At 45.7% G+C, this 23,243-nt stretch overlaps 1 protein-coding gene and 1 long non-coding RNA gene across 2 annotated transcripts in view; one reads left to right on the forward strand and one right to left on the reverse strand.

The window, feature by feature from the left end:
- F13A1 (coagulation factor XIII A chain) overlaps positions 1-5,537 on the reverse strand; it is a 156,063-nt gene extending 150,526 nt beyond the window's left edge. The window contains exons 1-2 of the mRNA XM_001492684.6: positions 5,453-5,537; positions 3,297-3,444 (exon numbers count right to left, since the gene is read on the reverse strand). Of these exons, the coding sequence (XP_001492734.2) occupies positions 3,297-3,426 (130 nt within the window). The 5' untranslated portion in view covers positions 3,427-3,444; positions 5,453-5,537. The remainder of the gene's footprint in view (positions 1-3,296; positions 3,445-5,452) is intronic.
- Positions 5,538-18,196: 12,659 nt separating this feature from the next.
- LOC138919587 (uncharacterized) lies at positions 18,197-22,792 on the forward strand. Its single transcript, XR_011429883.1, has 2 exons — positions 18,197-18,857; positions 22,389-22,792. It is a non-coding gene; the product is annotated as an uncharacterized lncRNA (long non-coding RNA).
- Positions 22,793-23,243: the final 451 nt, after the last annotated feature.

Below are 23,243 nucleotides of genomic sequence, written 5' to 3' on the forward strand. Positions count from 1 at the left end.
TTATAGATCCAGATGTGTTTTCCGGTTTGAATTCATTGCATTAGACCTGTCAAATAAGTACCATAATTACTGCTGCAAAAGATCAGCTATTGCTAACAACACAGAGTCAAACCAGCCCAAGAATACAAGGTTATCTTCCAGAACATTACATCTCCTGCTAAAATAACCTTTGAGACCAGGAAGGCTGTGGACAGATTTTCAGAAAGAGCAACTGAGCGTGCAGAACAGTCTCTTAGACTTAGATGCTAAGTCAGACAATCTGAAGAGACTTTCATGCACTTCTCTTAGCTACAGCTGAGTTCAAAGAGGGGCGGTAAGTGTCCCTAAAAATGCATGAGGACATCAACCACCACCACTGACTGGCTGTCCCATCTCTGGGGTTCCATTGTCACCACAAACATTTTAATTTTTCTTAAATATTGTGTTGCTGTATGGGAGGAACCTTATGTAAGTTTATACATTTGAAATATGGACTAAAATAATTCTTAACCAAATATTCACCAAAGCTGTGAATTAAGGGCATTCTTCACAGTCAGTATGTACGATATACCTCGACTACCACAGGAGTATTCAAAGTGAAGAATCTGGCATTTCCCCCCTTCCTCCTCCTGCCTGTCCGCCCTTCTCAGTCAGTTTCACCAGAGCAGCTTGCTAAAGGGATGCTTGCGATAGAAGCTTCCACTGAAACAAATGCGGGGAGACACTTTGACATAGGGCTTTGTGTTCCTGGAGCCAAGTCATCCTCAGACAGGGACCCGGGAGATACAAGTCTCCTTGGAGACCACTAGTGGCCACTGCAAAAACTGCAAGGATATGGCATTTAAACATGTGTGACCATGACTTAGCCGGAAAGACTTGGGGAGATCTTGATATATTTAGTGTCAGAATACCCGCTTTTAGCACAATTAAACAGACATTTGAAATGTGAAGGATAAGAGGAGACAGACCTCCTTGACCAGACAGTTTGTATGCTGGCGTTTTTTTCTGTCCCACTCATCTGGGACTTACACCATGCTTCCTGGGTTCAGAGACCCTGTCCTCACAGTGTGTAGTTAGTACGTGGCTCATCGGTGTGAGAAACAGTCAATGGATGCCTGCTTATGCAGTCTGGCGTCTCTTATTAATAATAAGATTCTCAGGACTCCAGGGCTGATGAGTCATCAATTCTCAGGTGGTTGTGCATTCATTCTACAATTAGACATTGGACACTCACACTCCTAGTCCAGGGCCTGAAATAAGTATCCCAAAATGTCCCTTGGGTTGTGGACACATACGACTGCCAAGCAAATAATGACTGATTCTTCAAAATAGTTCAGGTCAAAATAATTCCCTACCCCTGCCTCCAAAACTAAATAAACAAAAACCAGTAATCCCAGACTGTTATTAATTGACCTACTTGCTCAAGTTCTGTGGTAGTTTTGACTTCTTATTTGCAACATTTTGTCCAGATTTCAGGTATACAGTGGCTGCAGGCTGTACATACACCCCTTGGAAACAAGCGCTCCCTGGAGTGGGCTCCTGACCTCGCAAGGCCGTGATCACTCGCACTTTCTGAATCAACGCGCACTTACTGGTCATGTCCTATGGGTCGGGATTCTCACAGGAACTTTAGCCATTTGATTCTTATGACAACTGTGAAATAGGTATTGCTTCCATTTTGCTGACGGGGACACTGAGGCTCAGGGCGCTTACGTGACTTGCCCTGTGTCCCAGGATGAGCAAGCGGTCAATGTGATACAGGAACCTGGGTCTTCTGAGTCCTGGACTGGGGGCTCTTTGCTACAGTCTGCTGCCTTTGCAAAGGTTCACCTTTCTCCTCAACAATCCTGTGCTCTTTTCCTTTCTGTTCTTCCTGCCTGCTTCTTCCAGCACACTGGCCCCCTTTCCTGAGGGGAAAACTGAATACAGCAAGGTAACCTGCTCGATAATTTAATGTCTGCACACTTTCCAATTTTATTTGCATTCTTAAACAGAAAAAAAAAAGGAAAGAAAGACTCCTAGACTGGGCAGTGAAGGAGTGAAGTGAACATCACCTGCTTGCTTTGGCCTCAGCTTCCTAACCTGTAACATGGGGATTTAGATGAGTTGATTGGCAAGCCCTTTAAAACTTGGTTCTGTGGCTCTAATGGTGGAGTTTTAGGCAGAGCAGCACCTAGCTGGGAGAGAGAGCTCAGAACTACGAGTTTACAAATCCGTCTGGGCTCCTCTACTCAGCTGAAGAAGGTACCCTTCTGTTCTATGAGCCCCTCCTCCACATTTGGATGGCACCTCATGGATGGTACTTGATATCTCTCTGTTTTCACAGTTGGGTATCAAATTGTCTAGACACGGTAGTAACACAGTCAAACCTGTCCACAATGTCCAGGCAGGTCTCTGACTTGCTGGATTTGTTAGTAATCAGCATGGTTCTTTCCCTTTCCTTTCAAGTCTCTTGAAATGAGTCTCTTTCCGATGAGGCGATTAACCACACAACCATGGGGCGATTATGGCCACCTACCCCAGCAAGTGAGTGTCTCCCCCCTACCCTCCCCCCGCCTCAGTGAAACCTGGCACAGAGCTAAAAAACCCTCAGGAGCTAAAGTGGGGTTTGGTGCACGTGTGGTACTGACAAAGAGTACTCCCTGCGAGATGCCATTTGGGGATGTGAGTCTGAACCTTCCTGCCGTGGCCCAAGGGAATGGTGTCTGTGTCACCAAGTCACAGCTGGCACCTTGGCCCTGTCACAGCTGACAGGGCTGAGTGGAGGTCAGCGGCTGGCTAGTGCTCCCAGAGCAGGTCCCTGGGGGTCCGTGGAGGCCAGAGCAGGGGAAGCAGCTTGCCTCGCCTGTGCCCCAGGCTGCTCTGGAGAGAAATCGAGGGCTTCCATCTCTATTACTGTCAGTCTGGCGGTGGGCACCAGCTCTGAAATTCACAGCAGTGGATGGAGGGCAGAGGAGGGAGAAGAAGAGAGGCGCAAGCCAGACAATCAAAACAGCCACAATATTTTGGAAGTGGAAACTTCCAGCTAGAGAACACTCTTAAAAACAGAAGGGTATCTGGAAGAGGCCTCAGCTAAGGCATGCCCTTATGTTGAAGAGGTGACTTTCCTGAGATTACAAAGCATTTCAGCAGCAGAACTGGGGCGAGAATCCTGGTCTTTGGCGCTTTACCACTCAAAATATGGTTTCCTTAAAACCAGAGACTAGCAGAGGGCCCCCCTTTTGTGGGAGCTCAGTGGAGGCAGCCGGTGCTGACCAGCCCGGTGCCCGTGGGGAGGAGTGGCCAAGGCTGGCCGTGCCTGGGCCTGGGGCCTGTACCTTGCAGGTTGACGCCCCGGGGCACCGGGCCCTGCAGCTCCACAGTTGGGGGATCGTTCTCTGCAGCATTGGAGTTGTTCGGGGGAATGGCTCTCCTGCCGCCAAAGGTGGTCCCGGAGGTCTCCGACATTCTCAGCGTCACTAGCTCCTTGGAGGGAAAGAAAGGAGACATGGAAAAGGAATATGAGGCAAGTTACATTTGAGACAAGGATTCAAAAATAGAGAAACAGACGTATCTGTGTGTGATAGCATTTGAGCAACACATCGTGAGTTTCACGTAAATAAAACCAGAGAAGTGGCGGTAAGGATTAGTCTAATGATGGAGTCCGGTTCCCCAAGGATCTCAGCGAGATTTTGTGTTTGTCAAAACATATGGAAAGCAGAAGAAAGGGGCTTATTTGAAGAAAGAAAAAAGATAAAAGATTTTGGAGAGCAGGGTTTTTGTTTTTCTCATTATGCCTAAAGTCGCTATCTTTGTAAGACACAATGTTTCCTGTCGTATGCATGCACATATGTCCATTTCACACAGGCTCCTGAGGCCTAAGTCACTTCTAAGAACAGACGCTACAACCACGTCCAGATAAGTGGCGGCCTCCAAAGCGTTCTCTTTTGTAATTTAATTCAACCAGTATTTCCTGAGGGCCTACTGTGTGCCAGGCTGAGATCTGGACACTGGGCATACTTCAGAGAACAAAACGGAAGGGCTCTGGACCTGGAGAGCTTCCAGTCTAGTGGGGGCTAGGGTGGAGACCAAGAGTCAGAAGGACACTCCGTTGGTGTGAGAAGGTGGTGATTGCTTTGGAGCCAGGATGCATGGAGCAGGGGAAGGAAGGATGGAGAGTTCGGGTAGGTGAGCTGCAGTTTTAGATAGGGCTATAAATAGCCCGTTCTTGGAACTTACTTGGTCAGTGGAGCTAACACTGCCTTTGCTCCAAGTCTGCTTCCCCTCCCTTTGGAGTTTGTGCAGGCAAAGAGCCAGAGTAAACGCAACACACCTTCCTCTCAGGGCCCAATCAGGACTTGTTGACAAACTGACCAAATGAAGGCCACCTTGTTTCTGGCCCAAATGAAGCTTTCTCCTTGATCACCTGAATTACCCAGTCATGACTCTGGTTATTTGGCTCTTTTCAAAAACCAGGCACACCCTCACAAGATGAAGAGCCACCATTATAGAGGCAACTAGAGTAGACTGTTCCAGAAATGTGTTGAGCAAAGGCAACACAGCTGGAGACTGGAGAACCACTTCCTAAAGTATTCGGTCTTGGAAGGAGACGGCAGTGTTTGCAAGTACAAAGTCTGAATAGGCATCCATAAATATCTACAGACATATTTACAGACAGTCTCTAGTGAACTGAGGAGGGAAGGGAGGGAGGGAGGGAGGGAGGAGAGAGAAAGGGTTAATGATGGAGAGAAGGTAGGAAATGGCAGTCTTCAGGTGGGAAACAGCAAGAGCGGCTGTGGGCTCACTAGGAGACGGGAGTTTGGCGGAGAGCAGTGCAGAGCAGCACTGTAGCCTGTTGGGAGAGAGAAGCTGTCAAGCGAGAACAGGAGCCTCAGGTGCTTCTCAGGTCAGGAGGAACGGGTGCAGGCCTGGCTGGGTGAGTGCAGTGGGAAGAAGCACCCTCTTCTCGCCAGGGCTTTGGGGGGGGCAGGAGGGAGATGCTCAAGTTGAGCTCCTGTATTGGGATGGGGGAAGGGGCTGTGCAGGGATGGGGTAAGTGGATGCACAGGGATGGAGGGTCAAGCCCAGGGGATCATGGTTCCAACCAAGCAGGTGTTCTTGCCTGGCCCTACCTCCCTCTCTGCCTGAGTCTGCTCCCCAGAGGAAAGGAGGCCTGTCCCTTGGGGGAGCAAGCCCTGTCCCTCATTCCCATTTTGCAGCCTTCTTAGCAAGCAGCGCCCTCAGGAAAGCTTCCTGGAGTGCCTGAGAGAAGTCTCTGTCCAGAAGAGGGGCTGGGTAGGTGTGGAGTTAGGGGCAAAGAACGGGAATTGGACAAGTTGGGCTGCCTCTGACCCACCCCCCACCCACAGGCACCCTGAGCAGCCACCTGAGGGATCGCTGGAGAAACCCAGGTAGAGGGGCGTGGACGCAGCAGGCCCCTCAGCTCCTGGGGGCACGGCTGTGGCGATGCTGGACAAGAGGGACAGCTGCTTACCTGCAGTCCCCTCCTGAGGTGCCCTAGGGCAGGCTGGCTTTCTGTGTCTCCGCGGTACTTCCTCAGAAAGACACAGGAAAAACAACCAGCAACTTGGCTCTTAAATAACTTCCTAACAGCCCATCCCACAGGGTTTTCTCCTCCCTCTTCTTGACAGCTGGAGCAAGCAAGCAGCTTTGAGGACTTTCTATTTACTTCTGCCACCCTGCTCTGTTATTCTGGCATGCACCTCCTCCTCCCACCCAAGACCCCCTTGCTTCCAATTTCCCAGCCCTGCTTTTCCTCACCATCCCCACCTCCAGTCTGCTGCCCCCTTGTCACTTGGTGGCTGGGAGTACTGGCAAATGGCTCTGCAGTGCCAGGCAGACCCCATGTCCTTCCCTTTGGTCAGGAGGGCTGGAAGGGTCTTCCTTCACCAAAGAACATTTCGCCATCCAGGATTCCAAGGTTGGCTGGTGTGGCTTGGCAGAAAGGAGGGTCTGCACTCCCACAGAGGGGTCACAGTCAGTTGTGACCATGCATAAAGTGAGAGCAATGAGTCCTTCTTGTGTAAATAAGGCTGAGGGGCATGGTCTGTATTCTTGAACCATCCATGGGAGCCCCATCACCACCTAACCGCCAGACTTCCTGCAGGAGGGGATGCCCAGCGCCAGGAAAGATGAGTAAATACCTTTTAAGAGTGCACAAAAATTAGAAAATAACCCTTTGTTTTTTTCTGAAAACCATTTTGGTTTATCTTCAAATAATTAAAGAAAAAGAAAAGAAAATTTTCCTTCTGAAATTTCTGACACCGCCACTTGATCTAATTTCATAGACCAAAAAAAAAAAAGAAAAGAAAGATGTCATTGGTTAGAAATTCTCTCAGATTTCTACTACCAAATCTATGAACTTACCTGTAACCTTGCCCATCTTTTCCTTCTTTCTTCCTGTTACTAAAGTGGGAGAGGTTCTGTGCTGCGTCCCCATCTTTGCCTGTGTTCTATGACACCTTCTTATCCTGGGCCTTGCTGTGACGCTTCTCCATTTTTCCTCCTGTATCTTCAAGCTCCTGCTCTCTGGCAACTGCTTCCCATCAGCATTTACGCAACTTCAAGTCAAGCCTCTTCAATATTTTTCAAAACCCTCCCTCAACCCACGTCCCTCCAGCTATTGCTCCTTTCTTCTTCTTCAACGCAAGCTTCTGCCATCTGGCTTCTGCCCCTATCATTCTAATGAAACCATAGTTCAAGGTCACCAATGGCCTGTGCTAATCCAAAGGATGGGATTCAGTTCTCATTTACCTAACCTTTGGAAACATTGAACTCTCTTGCCACTCTTGCCTTGAAGGTCGTTTCCCCTGGCCTCTGAGACATTTCGCTCTCGGGTTTCCTCCAGTGCTGCACAAGCTCCCTTGATAATCTCAGTACTCCCATCGTTTTCAGTTTCCATCCTCATCTTGACACTTCCCAAATCTAAGTGTTTAGTCATGACCTTTCCAAGAACTTCAGACTCCCCTGTCTAACTGTCTACCAGCCATCTTCACTTGGTATGTCCCAGTGATAACTCACACTCATCGTATCTACAATGAGAGATGTAATTTTCCCTGAAAACCTGCTCCATCTCAGGAGTTCTCTGTCTCAATGAATGCCATCACCTTGTGTTCATTGACAAGCCAGATATGTGGCATTGTTCTTCACACTTCCATCTTTTCCCCCATTGACCCCCAAATCCAATCTTCAACAAATACTTTCTATTCTACCTCTTAAATATCTCTTGACTCTACCCATTTACTCCCACTCCCACTGTAGAGGTTCAGACCACCACGTCATCATCTCTTGCCAAAATCACCAGAACTACTTATCACTTCTGATCTTGACTCCTCCAATCCATTCTCCACACTGCAGTCAGAAAGAGCTTTGTGGGCCTCAAATCTAAAATTGGATTCTTTGCACAAAGCTCTGCTATCACTACTTCCCCTTGCTCTTAGGATAAATTCCAAACATCAGCTGACAGGCCTTATACAATCCAGGCCCTGCTTCACTCTCCAGCCCATCTCTTTTCCTCTCTCTGGCGCGCTGCCCTCTCCCTCGTCCTACCTCCACCCTGTTCACCCCATTCTGTGCTTCAGCCACAATGATATTCTTATTTTGCACCCTCTTCCAGAAACACACTCCTCCTCTTTCTCCTCTTCTTGCCACAAGACTATTTCTTATTCACCTTCCAGATCTCAGCCTAAACTGTACAGATGCTCTGCAAGGAGCTTGTCTTGTTGTGGTGCAGCCATTTTCTGTTTCCTTGGCTGTACCCCCACTAGATTACAAATGGGTGGAGAATCCAACCAGAATTCCCCAGGGCAAGTCTGCTGACCATTCAATTGCCCAAAGCCCATCCTTTGCGCAGTCTTCTCTGAGTGCTGGAGAAAGACCCTAGAGAAAGCCATCCTACTCTAGTAACCGTGTGGGTATCCAGGATTCCCAAGCAAACGTGTGGGTATCCAGGATTCCCAGATACCCTTGCCCATGTGGGGTCTGGGGAAGAGTGGTCAGCCTTGCACCCTCCAGATTAGGTTTCCACAGCAGCCAGCTCCCCCTGGGATTCCTGGCTGTGTTGTGCATCCAGGACAGGCTTATGATCCTCACAACCACCACTCCAGTGTGACTTTTGTCCTGACATTCACTGATTATTGTCTGAACACGCACACATGTAGGATAGCTTTCTAACTCCTCCAAACCACCGACCCAGGAGCATTAAAAATGCAATGTCTTTCCTTGTGCCTAACCAATGGTGTCAATAAGAAAGTGTTGAGGGCACCAAGCCCTAGCATGTGCTTGAAGCCCATCCCTGTCACAGAGCTGTTCCTCACAGTTCTGTGGCTTAGAAGTCTGAACAAAGTTTTCCGCCCATACGATGAGCCTTGAGCTGTGCCAGGAAATGTGACTTCTGCAGAGGTAGCTGGGTGCATAGACTCCGAGGTCTATGATATCTTTTATCTCTGAATGTCCCTTGCCTGGCATGCAGGTGGCACAGTGTAGGTATTTAAGGAATGTTGTGGGTGGGGTCCAGCTGGGAAAACAAAAACCGCTTTAGGTATTTTTAAAAGAGAGAATTTAACACCAGGGATTGGTTACACAGATGATAAAACAGACAAGAAGCCAAAGAGACCAAGGCAAGTCAACTTGGTAATTAGCAACAGCAGGGAGGAGTGGTGTCCTCACAGCACAAGGGCTGGGGTTATGTGGCAGGGACTGGAACTGTTTGAGACTTGGTCATTACCAGAAATACTGTCTGAGGTCAAGAGGGAGGCTAAGAACTACCCTAGCTTCTCTCTTTCTTCCTTTTCCACTCTCCCTCCATTGTCTCTCATTTGCTGAACTCAGCTAAAATCAGTTGACAAAGGAATCAGGGAAACATCGCCTATAAAGTGGCACCACCATGCCTTCTTGGGAAGGGTCCCAGGAATGCCCCCAGGTTCAATGATTCACAAGGTGGACCCACTAGACAATCATCCTCACAGTTATGATTTATTACAGTGGAAAGATGTAAATCATTGTTTACCATAGCCAAGATACGCAAGCAACCTAAGTGTCCATCAATAGAGGAATGGATAAAGAACACACAGTATATACATATAGTGGAATACTACTCAGTCATAAAAAAGAATGAAATCTTGCCATTTGTGACAGCATGGATGAACCTAGAAGTTTTTATGCTAAGTGAAATAAGTCAAACAGAGAAAGACAAATACCACATGATTCCCTTATATGTAGAATCTAAAAACAAGACGAATGAACTAATAAAACAAAACAGACACAGGCTCACGGATACAAAGAACAAACCGGTAGTTGCCAGGGGGGTGGGGAGTCAGGGGATAGGTAAAGGGGATTAAGAGGTACAAACTTTCAGTTGTAAAATTAATAAATTGTGGGGATGTTATATACAGCATAGGAAATATAGCAATAATATTGTAATAACTTCGTACGGTGACAGATGGTTACTAGACTTATCATGGTGATCTTTTCGTAACGTATAAACATATCGAGTCATTATGTTGTGCACCTGAAACTAATATAACGTATGTCAATTATACTTCAATTTTAAAAAATGATACAAGTCAAAATCGGCAAGGGGGAAAAGTGCATGGGGCAAAGGGTGAAGGAAGCCAGGTGTGAGCTTCCAAGAGTCCCCTCTCAGAGAGTCACATAGGACGTGCTTAACCGCCCCAGCAACCAGCTGTGACGACATGTGTGAAATGTCTACCAGGGAGCTCACTAGAGACTCAGCGCCCAGGGTTTTATCAGAGGCTGGTCACACACGCACCCTCTGCCTAGCACATACCAAGCTCCAGACTCTCAGAGGAAAAGCAGGTGCTCAGCATAAACCACACTGTCTGTACAAACAGCGTAGGCACAGCAGCCATGCCTGTCAGTTCGGGGACGGTGGGACGACTCCTGAAATCCAAGTTCCCAGGCGTCAGCCCGGGCTGGCTTGCAAGGGGGCCTTTCTGAGGCGCGCAGTCTCTGGTCGGCTGTATTGACTCCTTTCTGCACACCCTCTCATACCCGCTCCCCAGCCCCACCCAAGACAGAGCAGAGCAAAGGTGAGGAGTGGCTCTCAGGACAAACAGTTCCAGGAATGGTGCATCACATACAGGACCTTTCGGTACAGCCAGTTCCTCACCCTCCCTTCCAGACATTGCTGTTGGGGCCACAACAGCGGCGTGGAGCAAGAGGAAACTCCAGGGGGAAGGTCACTGACTGGGGTGATGCAGCTCTGCCCCACTTTCCCTGGCCTCATGGGCTCAGGATGGGAGCTCTGAGGAGACACACCCTCCCTCTGGGCACCTAAGCCCTGGCACACCTTCTCTCTTTTCTGCAGCTGCAACGCGATCATCTGCCATGATCCCAATGTCCTGTTGGTTGACACCTGAATGTATGCCTCATTGCCCACTCAAGTGGCAGGGCAAGAATGCCTAAACCCTTCACATAGGGATCCCGGTTGCTGTCAGATTAGCAACCTTTGGGAGCTAAAGGTAAACAGAAGAAGCGCGGGAGGAGGGTTCCAAGTTCGCTTACTTTGACTCGTCAGTTCTGAGCTTTCGCCTCTATGGTATGGACACTCTTCTCTCCAGATAAACTGCCATCTTTCCTCTACTTGGCAATACCCAGGAAGCAGACTATATTTGCTCAGGGGATGACTGTTCCAACAAACTCTATTTGATTTACATGCAAAACTTCCCATCCTAAACAAACAAACAAACAAGAACTCAGTCATGTCTGGACCCTGCTGGTTTTTTTCCAGCAGAAACAGGACCTGGATTTTGTAGGTTACAGATGTAGTTGCAGAGGGAGGTGAGTGGATATAAACAACAGCCTCCTACAAAGAGGGCAGCGCTCCAATGTGAGTGATCACAGCCCGTCTCTCAGGGCAGCCTTTCTCTCCCAGTGCCTGAGCTTAGGGTTGGGGTAAACTTTCCCCTCCAGGTCGAGGTAAGGTTGAGGAGAGGATGGGAGGGAGGCTGGGCACAAAGTTTATCATCACATTCCAGCCACAGTAGCGAGCAGTCGGTGAAGGAGAGCGGCTCTCTGCATCCTCTCACATCTTTACAGAAGCCTGGGGGGAGTCTTCTCAACATCTGACAAGGACATTTAAAGCCCCGAGAAGGAGTTTATAAAGCACCGTCACGGCCACCATGGCAATAAGGCTTGGGCTCTGAGAGAGGACCGTTTCTCCAACAGCTCCTTTCCCTCTTCTTTTGGGAGAGATGTACATTCATACCAGCAACCGCTCCAGATGGCAGATGCTCCTCGTTGCTTCAGCGTCCCTGGGCGCGACCCTGTCTTGCAGTGCCTTCCCCCGATCTACTTTCCTGAGGAGCCACGGCTGGCTGGGCTGCCTCTCCTCCCCGCAGTGTCCTCCAGCAGGGCAAGTGGAGGAAAGCCGTTTCTTCTTAGGAATGAAAGGTGTTCATGCACCAGTGTGCTTACAGTGATCTTTATTATTATAGTTATTGTTAATTGTGGTAAAATAAAAACATAAAATTTGCTGTCAACCATTTTAAAGTGTACAATTCAGTAGCGTTAAGTATATACACAATGTTGTGCAACCGATCGTCAGAATTTCTTCATCTTGCAAAACTGAAACTCTGTGCCCATTCAACAACTGTACATGAGTTTGTATGTCTGTCTGAGTGTCTGGGTATATAAGGGTAGTTGAGAATGTGTGTCTGTATGTGAGTGTATGCATGTCTGTGTGAGTGGGTGTGTGTGTAAGGGTATTTGTGAATGTGTCTATATGTGAGTGTTTATGTGAGGGTATTTGTAAGTGTGTGTACCTGTGTGGAAGTTCATTGTCTATGTGAGTGTGTGTGTCTGACTGCTTCTGTGAGTGTACGCTGTCTGTCTGTGCGTGTCTGTGTGACAGTGTGTGATGTGAGGGAGTGTGTGCAGGCACAAGGGGAGGACTGCAGAACTACCGAGAAGATGTCTCAACCACACGCACTCTCTCGGAGGTGGGTTTAGCTCCAGAAAACACTCTCCATTGGCTTCCCAGTTCCTCCAGGGTTCTGGCTGGACTCGTTTAAAGAGACTCCAAGAGCTTGCTAAACTTTAAAAGACTTTATAAAACTGGACAAAAGTCAACTAGAACTGGATCTCTTACAGATGAAAGCTTTCAAGTTTGAAAGGAGATCTTGTAAAATGTTGATTAATTGAAGACATCCACAGTGGGGAGAGATGCCCTTACAAGCTGCAACCAGCCTCACCAGCATAGAGCACGGACACATGGCAAGGCCTGCCTGGTTCATTCAATTCCATTCCCTGGAGTGCCCAGTCTGCTGCCCAGACTCTACTGACCACTGAAGCAAAGCAAAAGACCCTAGGTCCGCCTATCCTATTTTCAGGAGAAAAAGCATTTAGTGATAACAAAGCATTGTGAAAAGAAAAGCAATTACAATTGTAACATAGCACTGCATATGGACGAAATGATCAACAGAAGTGAAACCTAACAGTAATTCCACAAATTTATTACAAATGTATTAATTGAAAGAATGATAGCAATTGAAAACCACAACTAACACCAGCTAATGGGGATCCACTGCAAACAACGCTTGCTTAATTAAAATGGCCAGAATGCCAACCACCTGTGTGTGTGTGCACGTTTGTGTGCACACGTGTGTGGGCATGTGCAGGCTCAAGTTCAGTCGGAGCTTTGCAGTGTCCCAAGGGTAATATGGCAGCTGGAGTTAGGATGTAGGCTTCCTCACCTGCTATCTGTGTGACCTCGGAAAATTAATTAATGTCTCTGCACTTCACTTGCCTCAACTGTAGAGTGATGAGCATAATAGTTATGAAGGTTATGAACTCACAGTTATGAAGATCAAAGAAGATACATGTAACACACTGTGTGCAGCCCCTGGCATGAAGCTAACACTAAACATCGCCAACAGTGGCAGGTGTGAACTGAGTATTACTGAACATTACCAACAGTGGCAGGTGGGAACTATTACTAAACATTACCAACAGTGGCAGGTGGGAACTGAGCAACCTCAACTGGTCCATGATGGATATTTTAACTTTTCTAATAATTGATATCATCTGTACTTTCTCGTTATCAGGGAAGTGAAGATTTAACTTGCTAATAATTTCAGATATTTGGAGGTGTGTCATGGTCAGCATTTATTGTAATAGTTTTCAGTCCAGAAGCTCTTCAGGAGTTTCATCAGCAATTCACGCTTGTCAATGGGGGGTTAGATTTATAATGGCTGCTTGCAGTTGAGTATGTGAGGATCCTTATGCGTCTGTTTCTTACTGAAGCAAATGAAAAGCCTTCCAACGCAAGCAAGCTGTCAGGGGACTGAGTCAGCGAAGGATTTTAGATGAGGTATGCCAAGCGAATGGATCAGTTTTTGTATGGTTCCCAGCTTTCTTTGGAAGCCCACATCCAGGTAGGTCAAAGGGCAGACCTGCCTGGCATCTCTTCCAGTGAGGCCCGTGGACGCCGGCCTGCAGGGGTTCCCCAGTTCATGGCAGTCACTTGCCCAAGGACCCTGCAGCTCCCTGTTGTAGCTGCACAATGACATCTTCTTGCTGACGAGGTGAAGCACTAAGACCAGGCCTGCAGCACTGTGCTGAAGGGGAGCAAAAGCAGAGACAAACACCGAGACTTGGGAACCGGAAGAGGACCTTCCAGTGAGACCAGGCCAGAAACGGAAAGGACGTGATGTTCTGCAGGGCTTTCCCAGCATCAGAACTTCTGGATAATGATCTAGGAATTTCCACAGCGAAGGCCATTGCGTAATCATGTGTGTGGGTGCTAAGACACAACTAAAGAATGGGGCAGGTTCTCCGCTTTCATACTCGCTTGGCAGTTTCTGCAGTGAGGTTTGCAGATAACTGCCAGAGTCCTGCCTGTGAATGTTTTCTTTTTAACACATTTCTCCTATCGTGATGATAGCAATAAATTGTTAAAGTAGCATTGGAACTATTAGCTGTACCGTATGGACATATCATGATCCACCGAAAATATATCCCATAACTCATTTTTAACTTAAATAAAAACAGTTTACATACATACATATTTATATATGTATACATATGTATACATATATATGTATAATTCATTTCCAATAAATGCAGATATTGTGACTTACGTAGACTACTAGAGATCTGGAGTGGTCCACCCTCCCACCTATATTCTATGTGTGATAATAGTCTAGCATCAACTCCAAAGAGAAGTCCTCTAATAGGAATAACTTATTATAGTCCATTATCCTTGATTATTCAATTTCCTTGTTGATCATACAGCTCATTAAAACTTTTTTGGGAGGGGAACAAAACCAATAACATTTTTTAAGCTTAATTGGGTGACATCATGTAGCATTGTGCTTTATGGAATTTGACTTGGTCTGAAATGTGTCCATGTATTTCTGCACTATGTTTCCATTTTGCATGCAGCCTTCTAAAGTACCATTATACGTATATAGCTGGGTTTGTATATACATGGCTTTATGTAGTACTTTCTTCCACTTGTCCTAAAACATCCTCTCTCAAACCTAAAGGGTTCTTTAATGATTGTGTTCATTCATTCATTCATTCATTCTGAATTATCTAGTTTCCAAAGACAGCCTCAGTTACCCATGCCTCCCAGCGTTCATGCCCTGTGTATCCCCTCCCACAGTGAATCTGGGCTTTAACCAACACAGTGAGGTGGAAGTGACGCTGTGGCAGTTCTCACCCTAAGCCTTAGGAGGTCCTAACAGCTTCCCTTTGTGCTTTTGGGAACGTCAACCAGCATTAAAGAAATCTAGCTACACTCATGGAGTCCAGCTCTCACGTGGAGGGACTGTGTGGAGGCGGAGGCCCTGAGGCTACCTGGAAAAAAGAGGAGCCAGCTGTCCCCAGGTCCTAACTGAGCCCAACCTTCACCTGTCCCCACCAACTTGCCACCTATGTGAGTGAGCCATTGGGAAGTGGATCCTTTGGCCCCCGTCAGAGCAGTCCAGCTGATGCCACATGGAGCAGAGACAAACTGCCCTGCTGAGCCCTCCAAAATCATAAAATTTTGAGTGATTAAATAAAGTGGCTGTTATTTTAGTCTACTAAGCTTTAGGACAGTTTGTTACACGCCAATAAATAACTGAGAGACATTAATCAAACAATATTTAGCTAATACTACTGGTGGACCGTGCAACGAATAAAAAATGATATCTTCCTTTAAGGCATGCAATCCAGAGGGGGAAACTATATTAAAAGCTAGTCTTTTGGAATTTAGTTGACAAGTCTGTTTCAATGATTTCATAGACTGCAAAATATTTTCCTTTTTGCTCCCATGACAAATATATTTCATACGGAGCTAACCTGGCATATAAGCTAGGTTCAAAATATGTGTTGATTAATTAATGAGTTGAAGTCAGTAGAATATCTCTGATCGATGAAAGCAATGTGGGTTAGTGACAAAAAATAGGCAGTCAAGGCTTTCAGTGACTTGTGCATGGAGAGCCTGTTTTGTTTTCTTTCGTTTCTTGCCTTGAACAGTCAGCCGCTCACTTGGAACCTTGGTTTCCAAATCTAAGAGCCACAAAAAAGGGAGCACCAAATAATTGCAAAGGCAAGTATGAGTCATGCTTCCTAAAGTGCTTTATTCATATGTAGTAATCCTTATTGACCTTATATGTGCCCAGACCCCACTCACCAATAGAAACCTGTTACCCATTTACAGTCTAAACCATAGTATTTCCCTTTCCTCCACACTTTCTTTGGGCCACTTATCCCAGGGCTTTTATGTCCATCAAATCAAACTTGTTTTAATCAGGGAGAAAATACAGAGGGAAGCACGGGGCAGTCCTAGGCCACGAGGCCAGGGAACCGTTATGCAAACCTTGCTAACGACTGCCCTTCCCTGAGAGGACCGTATATCTTCTACAGGCTGAGTGTGAAACTATTGGCTCAGAAACGTGGTATCCATGAATTATAGTACATCTACTGAAGACCCGGAGCCACTTCCACCACCCTCTTCTCTCCCCGCTTGCATCGCTTTCAACCACATAAACTCGGTAACTTCAGGCAAGATCTCATTTTGAGAGGGAGTTAGTGCTATAGGAAAAGAAAAATGAAGTATATCATAGAGGAACACAATCGAGTTAATTAAATCAACTTGAGACTAATATGGCATGACTTCTTTCTATCTCTAGTCCCATGAGAGTAATAATTTCCATAATTTTCCTAATAATACTGTTTTCTCTCTCTCTATGTAATTTATTATTACAGCATATATTTTAATTTTCATATGGACATAATCCTCTTATTATTTAGGAATTCTATGATATATATGTATGTATATTTACATACATATAAAGTGTACATTTTATTTATTTTTAATTTTTTATTAAAGTAACCTTGGTTTATAACATTATATAAATTTCAGGCATACGTTATTATATTTTCACTTCTGTATAGATTGTATTGTGTTCACCACCAAAAGGCTAGTAGCCATCCATCACCCCTTTACCCCTTTCACCCTGCCCCCAACCCCTTCCCCTTTGATACCCACCAATCTGTTCTCCATATCCATGTGTTTTTTTATTTATCTTCCACATATAAGTGAAGTCATACAGTAATTGTCTTTCTCTGACTTAGTTCACTTAGTATAATGCCCTCAAGGTCCACCCATGGTGTTGCAAATGGCGAGATTCCATCTTTTTTATGGCTGAGTAGTATTCCATTGTGTGTGTGTGTGTGTGTGTGTGTGTGTGTGTGTGTGTGTGTATATAAACACCACATCTTCTTTATCCATTCACCCGTTGATGGGCACTTAGGTTGCTTCCAGGTCTTGGCTATGCTGCAACAAACATAAGGGTGCATATGTCTTTTTGAATTAGTGTTTTTGTGTTCTTTGGATAAATATCCAGAAGCGGATTAGTTGGATTACATGGTATTTCTATTTTTTATTTTTTGAGAGTTTTGCGTACTGTTTTCCACAGTGGCTGCACCAGTTTGCATTCCCACTAGCAGTGTATGGGGGTTCCCTTTTCTTCACATCCTCTTCAACGCTTGTTACTTCTTGTCTTTTTAATAACAGCCATTCTGATGGGTGTAAGGTGACATCTCATTGTAGTGTTGATTGGCATTTCCCTAATAATTAATGATGTTGAGCACTTTTTCATGTGCCTGTTGGCCATTGGTATGTCTTCTTCAGAGAAATGTCTGTTCTGATCCTCTGCCCATTTTTTTGATCAGGTTTTTTATTGTTGTTGAGTTGTATGAGTTCTTTACATATTTTGGATATTCATCTCTTATAGAATATATGATATACGTAAAGCATATATATGTACTATATATACACATGATGGGTGTCATAGAGTTGAACAGTATAGAGAAAGATAAAGAAATCAGAAGTATCTTATTTTGATCTTTAACATTTGCCTTCAAAATTCTTTCATCTAAAAAGGCAATTGTATCTTCTATAACTCCTGAAATTGGGATGGATTAGAGAAAACACAGTTGGGATTTATTATGCAATATTAATACCTTGTCGTTGCCTAGTAACTTATACCATACAGAGCACTTTCATGACGGCTATTTAATTCCCGGAACAACCCTCTGCAATATCTCTGTACGCAAATAAGGAAACTGAGGCTGGAAGAGGCAAAGGGACTTGCTCATAATCACACGGCTGGTAAGTTACACATCTGGGACTTGAACTAAAGTTTTTTAAAAATCAAATCCAGTGTATCAGATAAAATACACTTTTGCCAAGCCACCATCTCTCTCGTATTCAAATTTTCCCTTCAAACCTACATGTTCCAAGGTCCCTCTAGAGTTAGACTCATACTGTTCCTGCAAGATGATGACTGCATCTCTCCTCTGAGCAGAGACTTAGGGAGCAGGCACTTGCCCAGGGCTTTTTAAGTGTAGGGAGTGGGAGACCATAAAGGGAGGTGGCTATTGCATACTTAGTGGAAGGCATCTCTGTGGGTGGGGGGGCCTCCACCCACCTTTGTCAGTAGTAGACTAGTTTTTATCCGCCTCTGTATTCACCAGGGCTTCTACTGGGTGCTGTGGGGGATTCAGCGGGGAGCAAGAGAGAAATCGTCCTGTCCCTCCTGGGCTTACAGTCAGCCCCTAAGCTCGTCAGTGAGAGGAAAGAGCAGCATTTGCCATCCATCCTGGACCTTTAACCCTGATACTCTCCCCTCGAGAGCTCCTTCTGATGGCTCCACCTTATGGAATTCTGCTCCTTGTATTGTGGAGCACCTTGGTTACCCAGAGCACGTTAGAACAATGTAGTCATTCTGAATACACCAGCTAACTACCATCCTCACTCTAGCCCTCACTTCCCACTACTTCTTCTCTAATCTAAAAATGCCTTTCAGCACAGGCAGGAAATATGACAGAAGAACTTTCCAATCTAACAAATGATAACAGAAAAAGCTCTTTGTTTCTGGGTCTCGGCGATCAAAGCACGTTGCACGTGTTCACCAGCTGCGGTTCAGATGGTTTCTATTCTACTCTGCATTAATTTTTTATGAAGCCTCTCTAGGGCCCAGGGGACCCGTAATTGGCTTTTAGTTCTTTATTCCGCACTGTCGTGTCTAATTGCTAAGATGGTTCCATGATAAGACTCACAGTTTAAGGTGGCTTTAATGTATTGACCAGCCTTCCTATCCGCAGGAAGGCTCACAACTTGGCGTGGAATTTTCATGTTTTTCCTTTGGAGGGGAGATGCAGGAATTATTGGGCTATTTATATATTTGCTTTTTATTATCAGTTTTTCACATTGATGGCACAGCACACAGAGCATTGTCAACAACACACCTCAGGCTCCACTTTCTAATTTCAGTTTGATTCTTAAGAAAAATATGAACTCTGTGCAGCAGAGGCAAGGCCTGTTTAAAATGAAGCCGGCTGTTCGTCTGAAACATCCTTATGTGGTAGGTGTGATCTGAGGCTATTGGGTCCAGGGGACGTTCCCCTCCCCCTTAGCAGAAGCAGCCCTGATTTTGTACCAGACTGTCTCTGGATCCCTTAGTGCAGCCAGCTAGCGGCTCTCACAGTCTGTGCCTGGACTCCCTTTGCAGCCCCATGACCAAAGAACCCCATGGACCATTTAGAAAACACTGTGATACAAGGATGACAGGGTCCGGAGGGTTGCTGGTTGCCAGGGGTCTGCATGCAAGGCCAGTACTCTGTTTTCTCTAATCTCAGAAGTTCTTTTTCCTGCCAAACTTCATATGCTTTCTGAAAAAAAACCAAACAAACAAACAAAAGAAACAGCTGGTCATCCGGCCTTCCTTCCTCAAAGTGAAGCTAATGGAGGCATCCAGGATCTGCCTACTACAGCTGATTTTCTTTCCATAGTAATAGTAGTCATAGCCTTGACTTCTTCAATTGGTTCCACCTGTTTACAGAGTCCAGCTTTTGCATAAGTAGCTATGATCAGGGAGAAAGAAGAAGACTTTATTTTTGGCAGTCTGACTTGATGGAACTATTCCATTTCCTGACCGGTTCACGCGGCGATTGTACCTTGGATTTGCATGGGCGATAGCCCCTCTCTTGTGGTGACTGCTTGAAGGTCCCAAGACTCCATTCACTTGTGTCTGGCTTTTGATCCAGCCCCTGCTTAGGACTGGCACTCCCCGTGGTTGTCAGCCTCCTTTCTTCTGAAGCACTTTGGGTCTGGCAGGCAGCTTCGCACTATTGTTAAGTCTGAATTTGCTAGTATTTAACTCACTCATCGCAGACCATAAAAACCTCAGCTCCTTGAAGTTTCTCAAGTGTGTGAAGGCTGGATGTGTGGGGAGGAGCTGCCTTTTAATGTGTGTTTTACCCTGTGTTCTCGGGGCAAAGAGGCATTGTTCAGAGGCATTGGTTCAGTCCTTTAAGGCAGAAGGCAGTGCTTCTATTTGAAGCTTTGGTTCATTCAAAGGGAAGCAATCAATTCAATTCTGCAAGTATTCATCAAACACTTCCTGTGACCTAAGAACAGGGCCAGAGGCCGTATCTCAATCTAGTGTGATAATCACCTGGAGAACTTCTGATTTGCTAGGTCTGGGGCAGCGTCCAATTCATTTGCATTTCTAGAAAGTTTCAAGGGGATGTTGAAGCTGTCTGTGGACCCTACTTTGAGTAGCACTGCTGTTAGAGACCCTTTAATGAAAGCGCAGGGTTTTGTGGGAAGACATTCAAATACATTCCAACTAGAGAATAAGACAACCAATAACACAGGACCCAATAATCCCCATCCTAAATGCACACTAGAGGCAGTGAACGCCAAGAGCCTCCAGGAGGTGATGAGAATAACGTGGACAAAGTCCTCAGACTAGCCTGAGATAGGGTTTTGGAGGCCGCAGGCTTTCAAAGCATGGGCATGATATGGGTGGGTGGAAAAGAGAGGAGAAGGGTTTCTGGAAGAGGAGAATAAAGGTGATAGTTAATGATAATAAAGGTGATTATTTAATGAGGAGTTTGCACTGAGAGTTAATGAGATTGGTTTTGCAGGGTACATAGTTTCTGTGGAAATAACCGAAGACCAGCCAAATGAGAACAGGAAAGGCCGTTTATTCTGACCTCACTACAGCAAAGGAATCAGCCATCATCTCTTGTGTTTGGCAGAGATTAAAAGGGAGGCAGAGGAGCAGGAAAGCTTTACAGTGGAACAAAGCGGGGACTTCAGGTGTGTCCTGATTGCAGGCTGTCGGCGTGAGGAGCCGGAGATGGGCTAACTAGAAGCGGGGCATCTCATGTGGCTGGGTAGGGATGCATATGATGCTTTCTCTGATTGGTCCTAAGTTGGAAGTGGGGAGAAAAATTAGAGAAGCTATCATTAATTAAGTCCTGACCATTTGGGGTCAGTTGTCACAGAAGTCATGGTTTCGCCTTCTGGATTGTTACTGGAGATAGCAATCCGGCTTCCTGCTGGTCTGCCTTAGAGCAGGCTGGCTTCCTGGGCTGGTTACTGTAGATAAGGGCTTGGTTTCCTGGGCTGGTTGCTGCAGCTTGTGGGTCGGAGCTCTATTTTTATATACAGTCTGGCTCTTGTCTGTTTGTATATTCTGACTCTCATTTCTGTTTTAGAGGGAGCTGTATACTGCAGGGTTTTGTGGGTTTGTCCTGATGTCAGCCATCCCTTCATGGACATTAGTCTCCTTTCTAATTTTTTTCCTATTCATTTTTGGGGAATGAGGGCTTTTAGCCTCAGTCCATTTAACTGGTGACTTTTGAGTGCTCTTTTCCTTTTTTCCCCGAGTACTCAGGAGCCCCTTCTGTGTTCTGGTTTATGCTATAATCCTTCAGATTGATGATGAGTAAACCTCTTCTAGAAGAAGATATTGGTCCAGGTGCCCCTGGGTAAAGCTCCAGTCCTGGACTGCATTGCGACTCACAGGGCGACAGCTATGGCTTGTGTCACTGCAGAGATGCCAGGGCTGCTTGGGAGATGTCAAGGACTGAGGGGCACAGTTCTGCCCTTGACTCCATGTGAAAGGACACCTGACTGCTCTCTGTAGAAGCTCCCGAGGCTCCAGATAGAGGGAGTCCTGTGGATTCCTGTTGGGGGGATGCGGCTGCAGGGACTGGTGCCTTTACTGATGGAGGGAAACAGAAATTCCGAAGGTGGGTCCCCTGTTGCCAAAGTTAACACCCTATTGGCCTGCAAGCCCCAAACAACTGGGCAAGCTCACCTCTCATGCTGACAAGCACTTGAAAAGGCTCCACAGCAGCACTCCCTACACACCACACTGAGGCTTTGCGGGAATACCCTCCATGCTCACCATCGTCCGCAGCTGAGGCGTCAGTGGACTTGGGCTGCCAATCTTCCAGCAGACATGTCCTTCCTTCGGGTTTCTCGGCTCGCTCCTTGAGGATGGTACATAACCTTTTAGCCATGTTAGCCCCTTCGACAGGTGGCTCGACCCTGTTTATTTATCCTGTTTTTCTCTCTGAAACTCCTCTTGATGTGGCTCTCAGGAGATCCTGGCATCTCAGGATGTCTAGTGAGCAATGAGCACCTAATTAAATTGTCTAAGTGAAGCTCATGTGTGGGGCCATTCTTTCTCTTTCTCTCTGAATTGCTTATTTGCTGCACTGAAATTCATTTCTCATGGAAGAGTTCAACAGGTAAATCCATCACCTATTGGATTAATCCAGTAAACTAAAATGGCCATAGGCGCTCAATGTAAAATATTTTATCATTTAAAAAATCCATAGCAAAGATTTATCATTCACAATAAACACAGATATTATTAAAGTAAATAGTATATCCGGAAACTAGGACTGTTTCAGCTTTGGCTTCAGATATGGTGAGTATGTTTGGGCATACATATTTTTTCTAGGGAAAAACAAATATATTTGTGTTTTTTGCACAAGAGATGAAAAATTAAGTTATCGAAATAATGATTCTGTCATATATATTGAAATAGAGATTCCTAGCCATCCCTTAATATCCATTTTTCTCTTTCTTCTAGGGTAATTGAACCTCCAATTTTTAGCTGAGCACTTGTTTCAGCTGAATCCTATTTTCCAGCTTCTCTTGTAGCTAGTTATGGCCTGCTGACTGAACTCTGGACGATGGGATATAAATGGAGATGTGTGTAAAATTTCTGGTGTGAGCCCTTAAAGGTGGGGCGTGCCCTTTCTTGCTCTAGTTTCCTTTCTTCTGGCTGGAATGTGAAGGTAATGGCCGGAGATAAGGCAGCCAGGTGGATCAAAAGCAGGAAGCCGCAAGAGAAGTGAATGGAGCCCATTGAAAGAAACCAAACTCCTGATGGATGTGGACCTGGACCTATTCCAGCCCTGGACCACCTGGTCAGATCCTTAAGTGAGAGTGAAATAAACAGGTGTGAAATGTGTAATGAGTAAATAAGAAAAAGCAATCTCTAATTTGACTATTGACGAGTATATAACAATGTTTCATAGACTGTTAAGAGAGTTTACAGTGGTCCAACTCCCCACGTGACAAAACTGACAATTCAGAAAATTACCGCACATTTTCTATAACATTATTCTTTTTTCCAGTCATAGCATTGTATCTGAATTAACATTACCTAGCTAGAAAAAAAAAATAGATAGTTTCATTTGGGATAGTAAAGGGACTAGAATCCTAGAAGATACTATGAGAAACTATATCTAAAAAGAGGAGCTTGGAATGAATCATAAATCTTGACTTTATCTCTGCACTCGTCACTTGTGAGCTGTCTTCCCTCGAGTGAAGGGAGATGGCAGGTATGAAGAATTGCCAGAGAAACTCAATATATATGAATCAACATATCGACTCCTAAAAGGAGGGAAGCGCTTCCACCCGATCTCTCACATCCACATTG

The sequence above is a fragment of the Equus caballus genome, chromosome 20 (assembly GCF_041296265.1).
Source record: "Equus caballus isolate H_3958 breed thoroughbred chromosome 20, TB-T2T, whole genome shotgun sequence".
In the NCBI taxonomy this organism is placed as follows: Eukaryota; Metazoa; Chordata; class Mammalia; order Perissodactyla; family Equidae; genus Equus; species Equus caballus.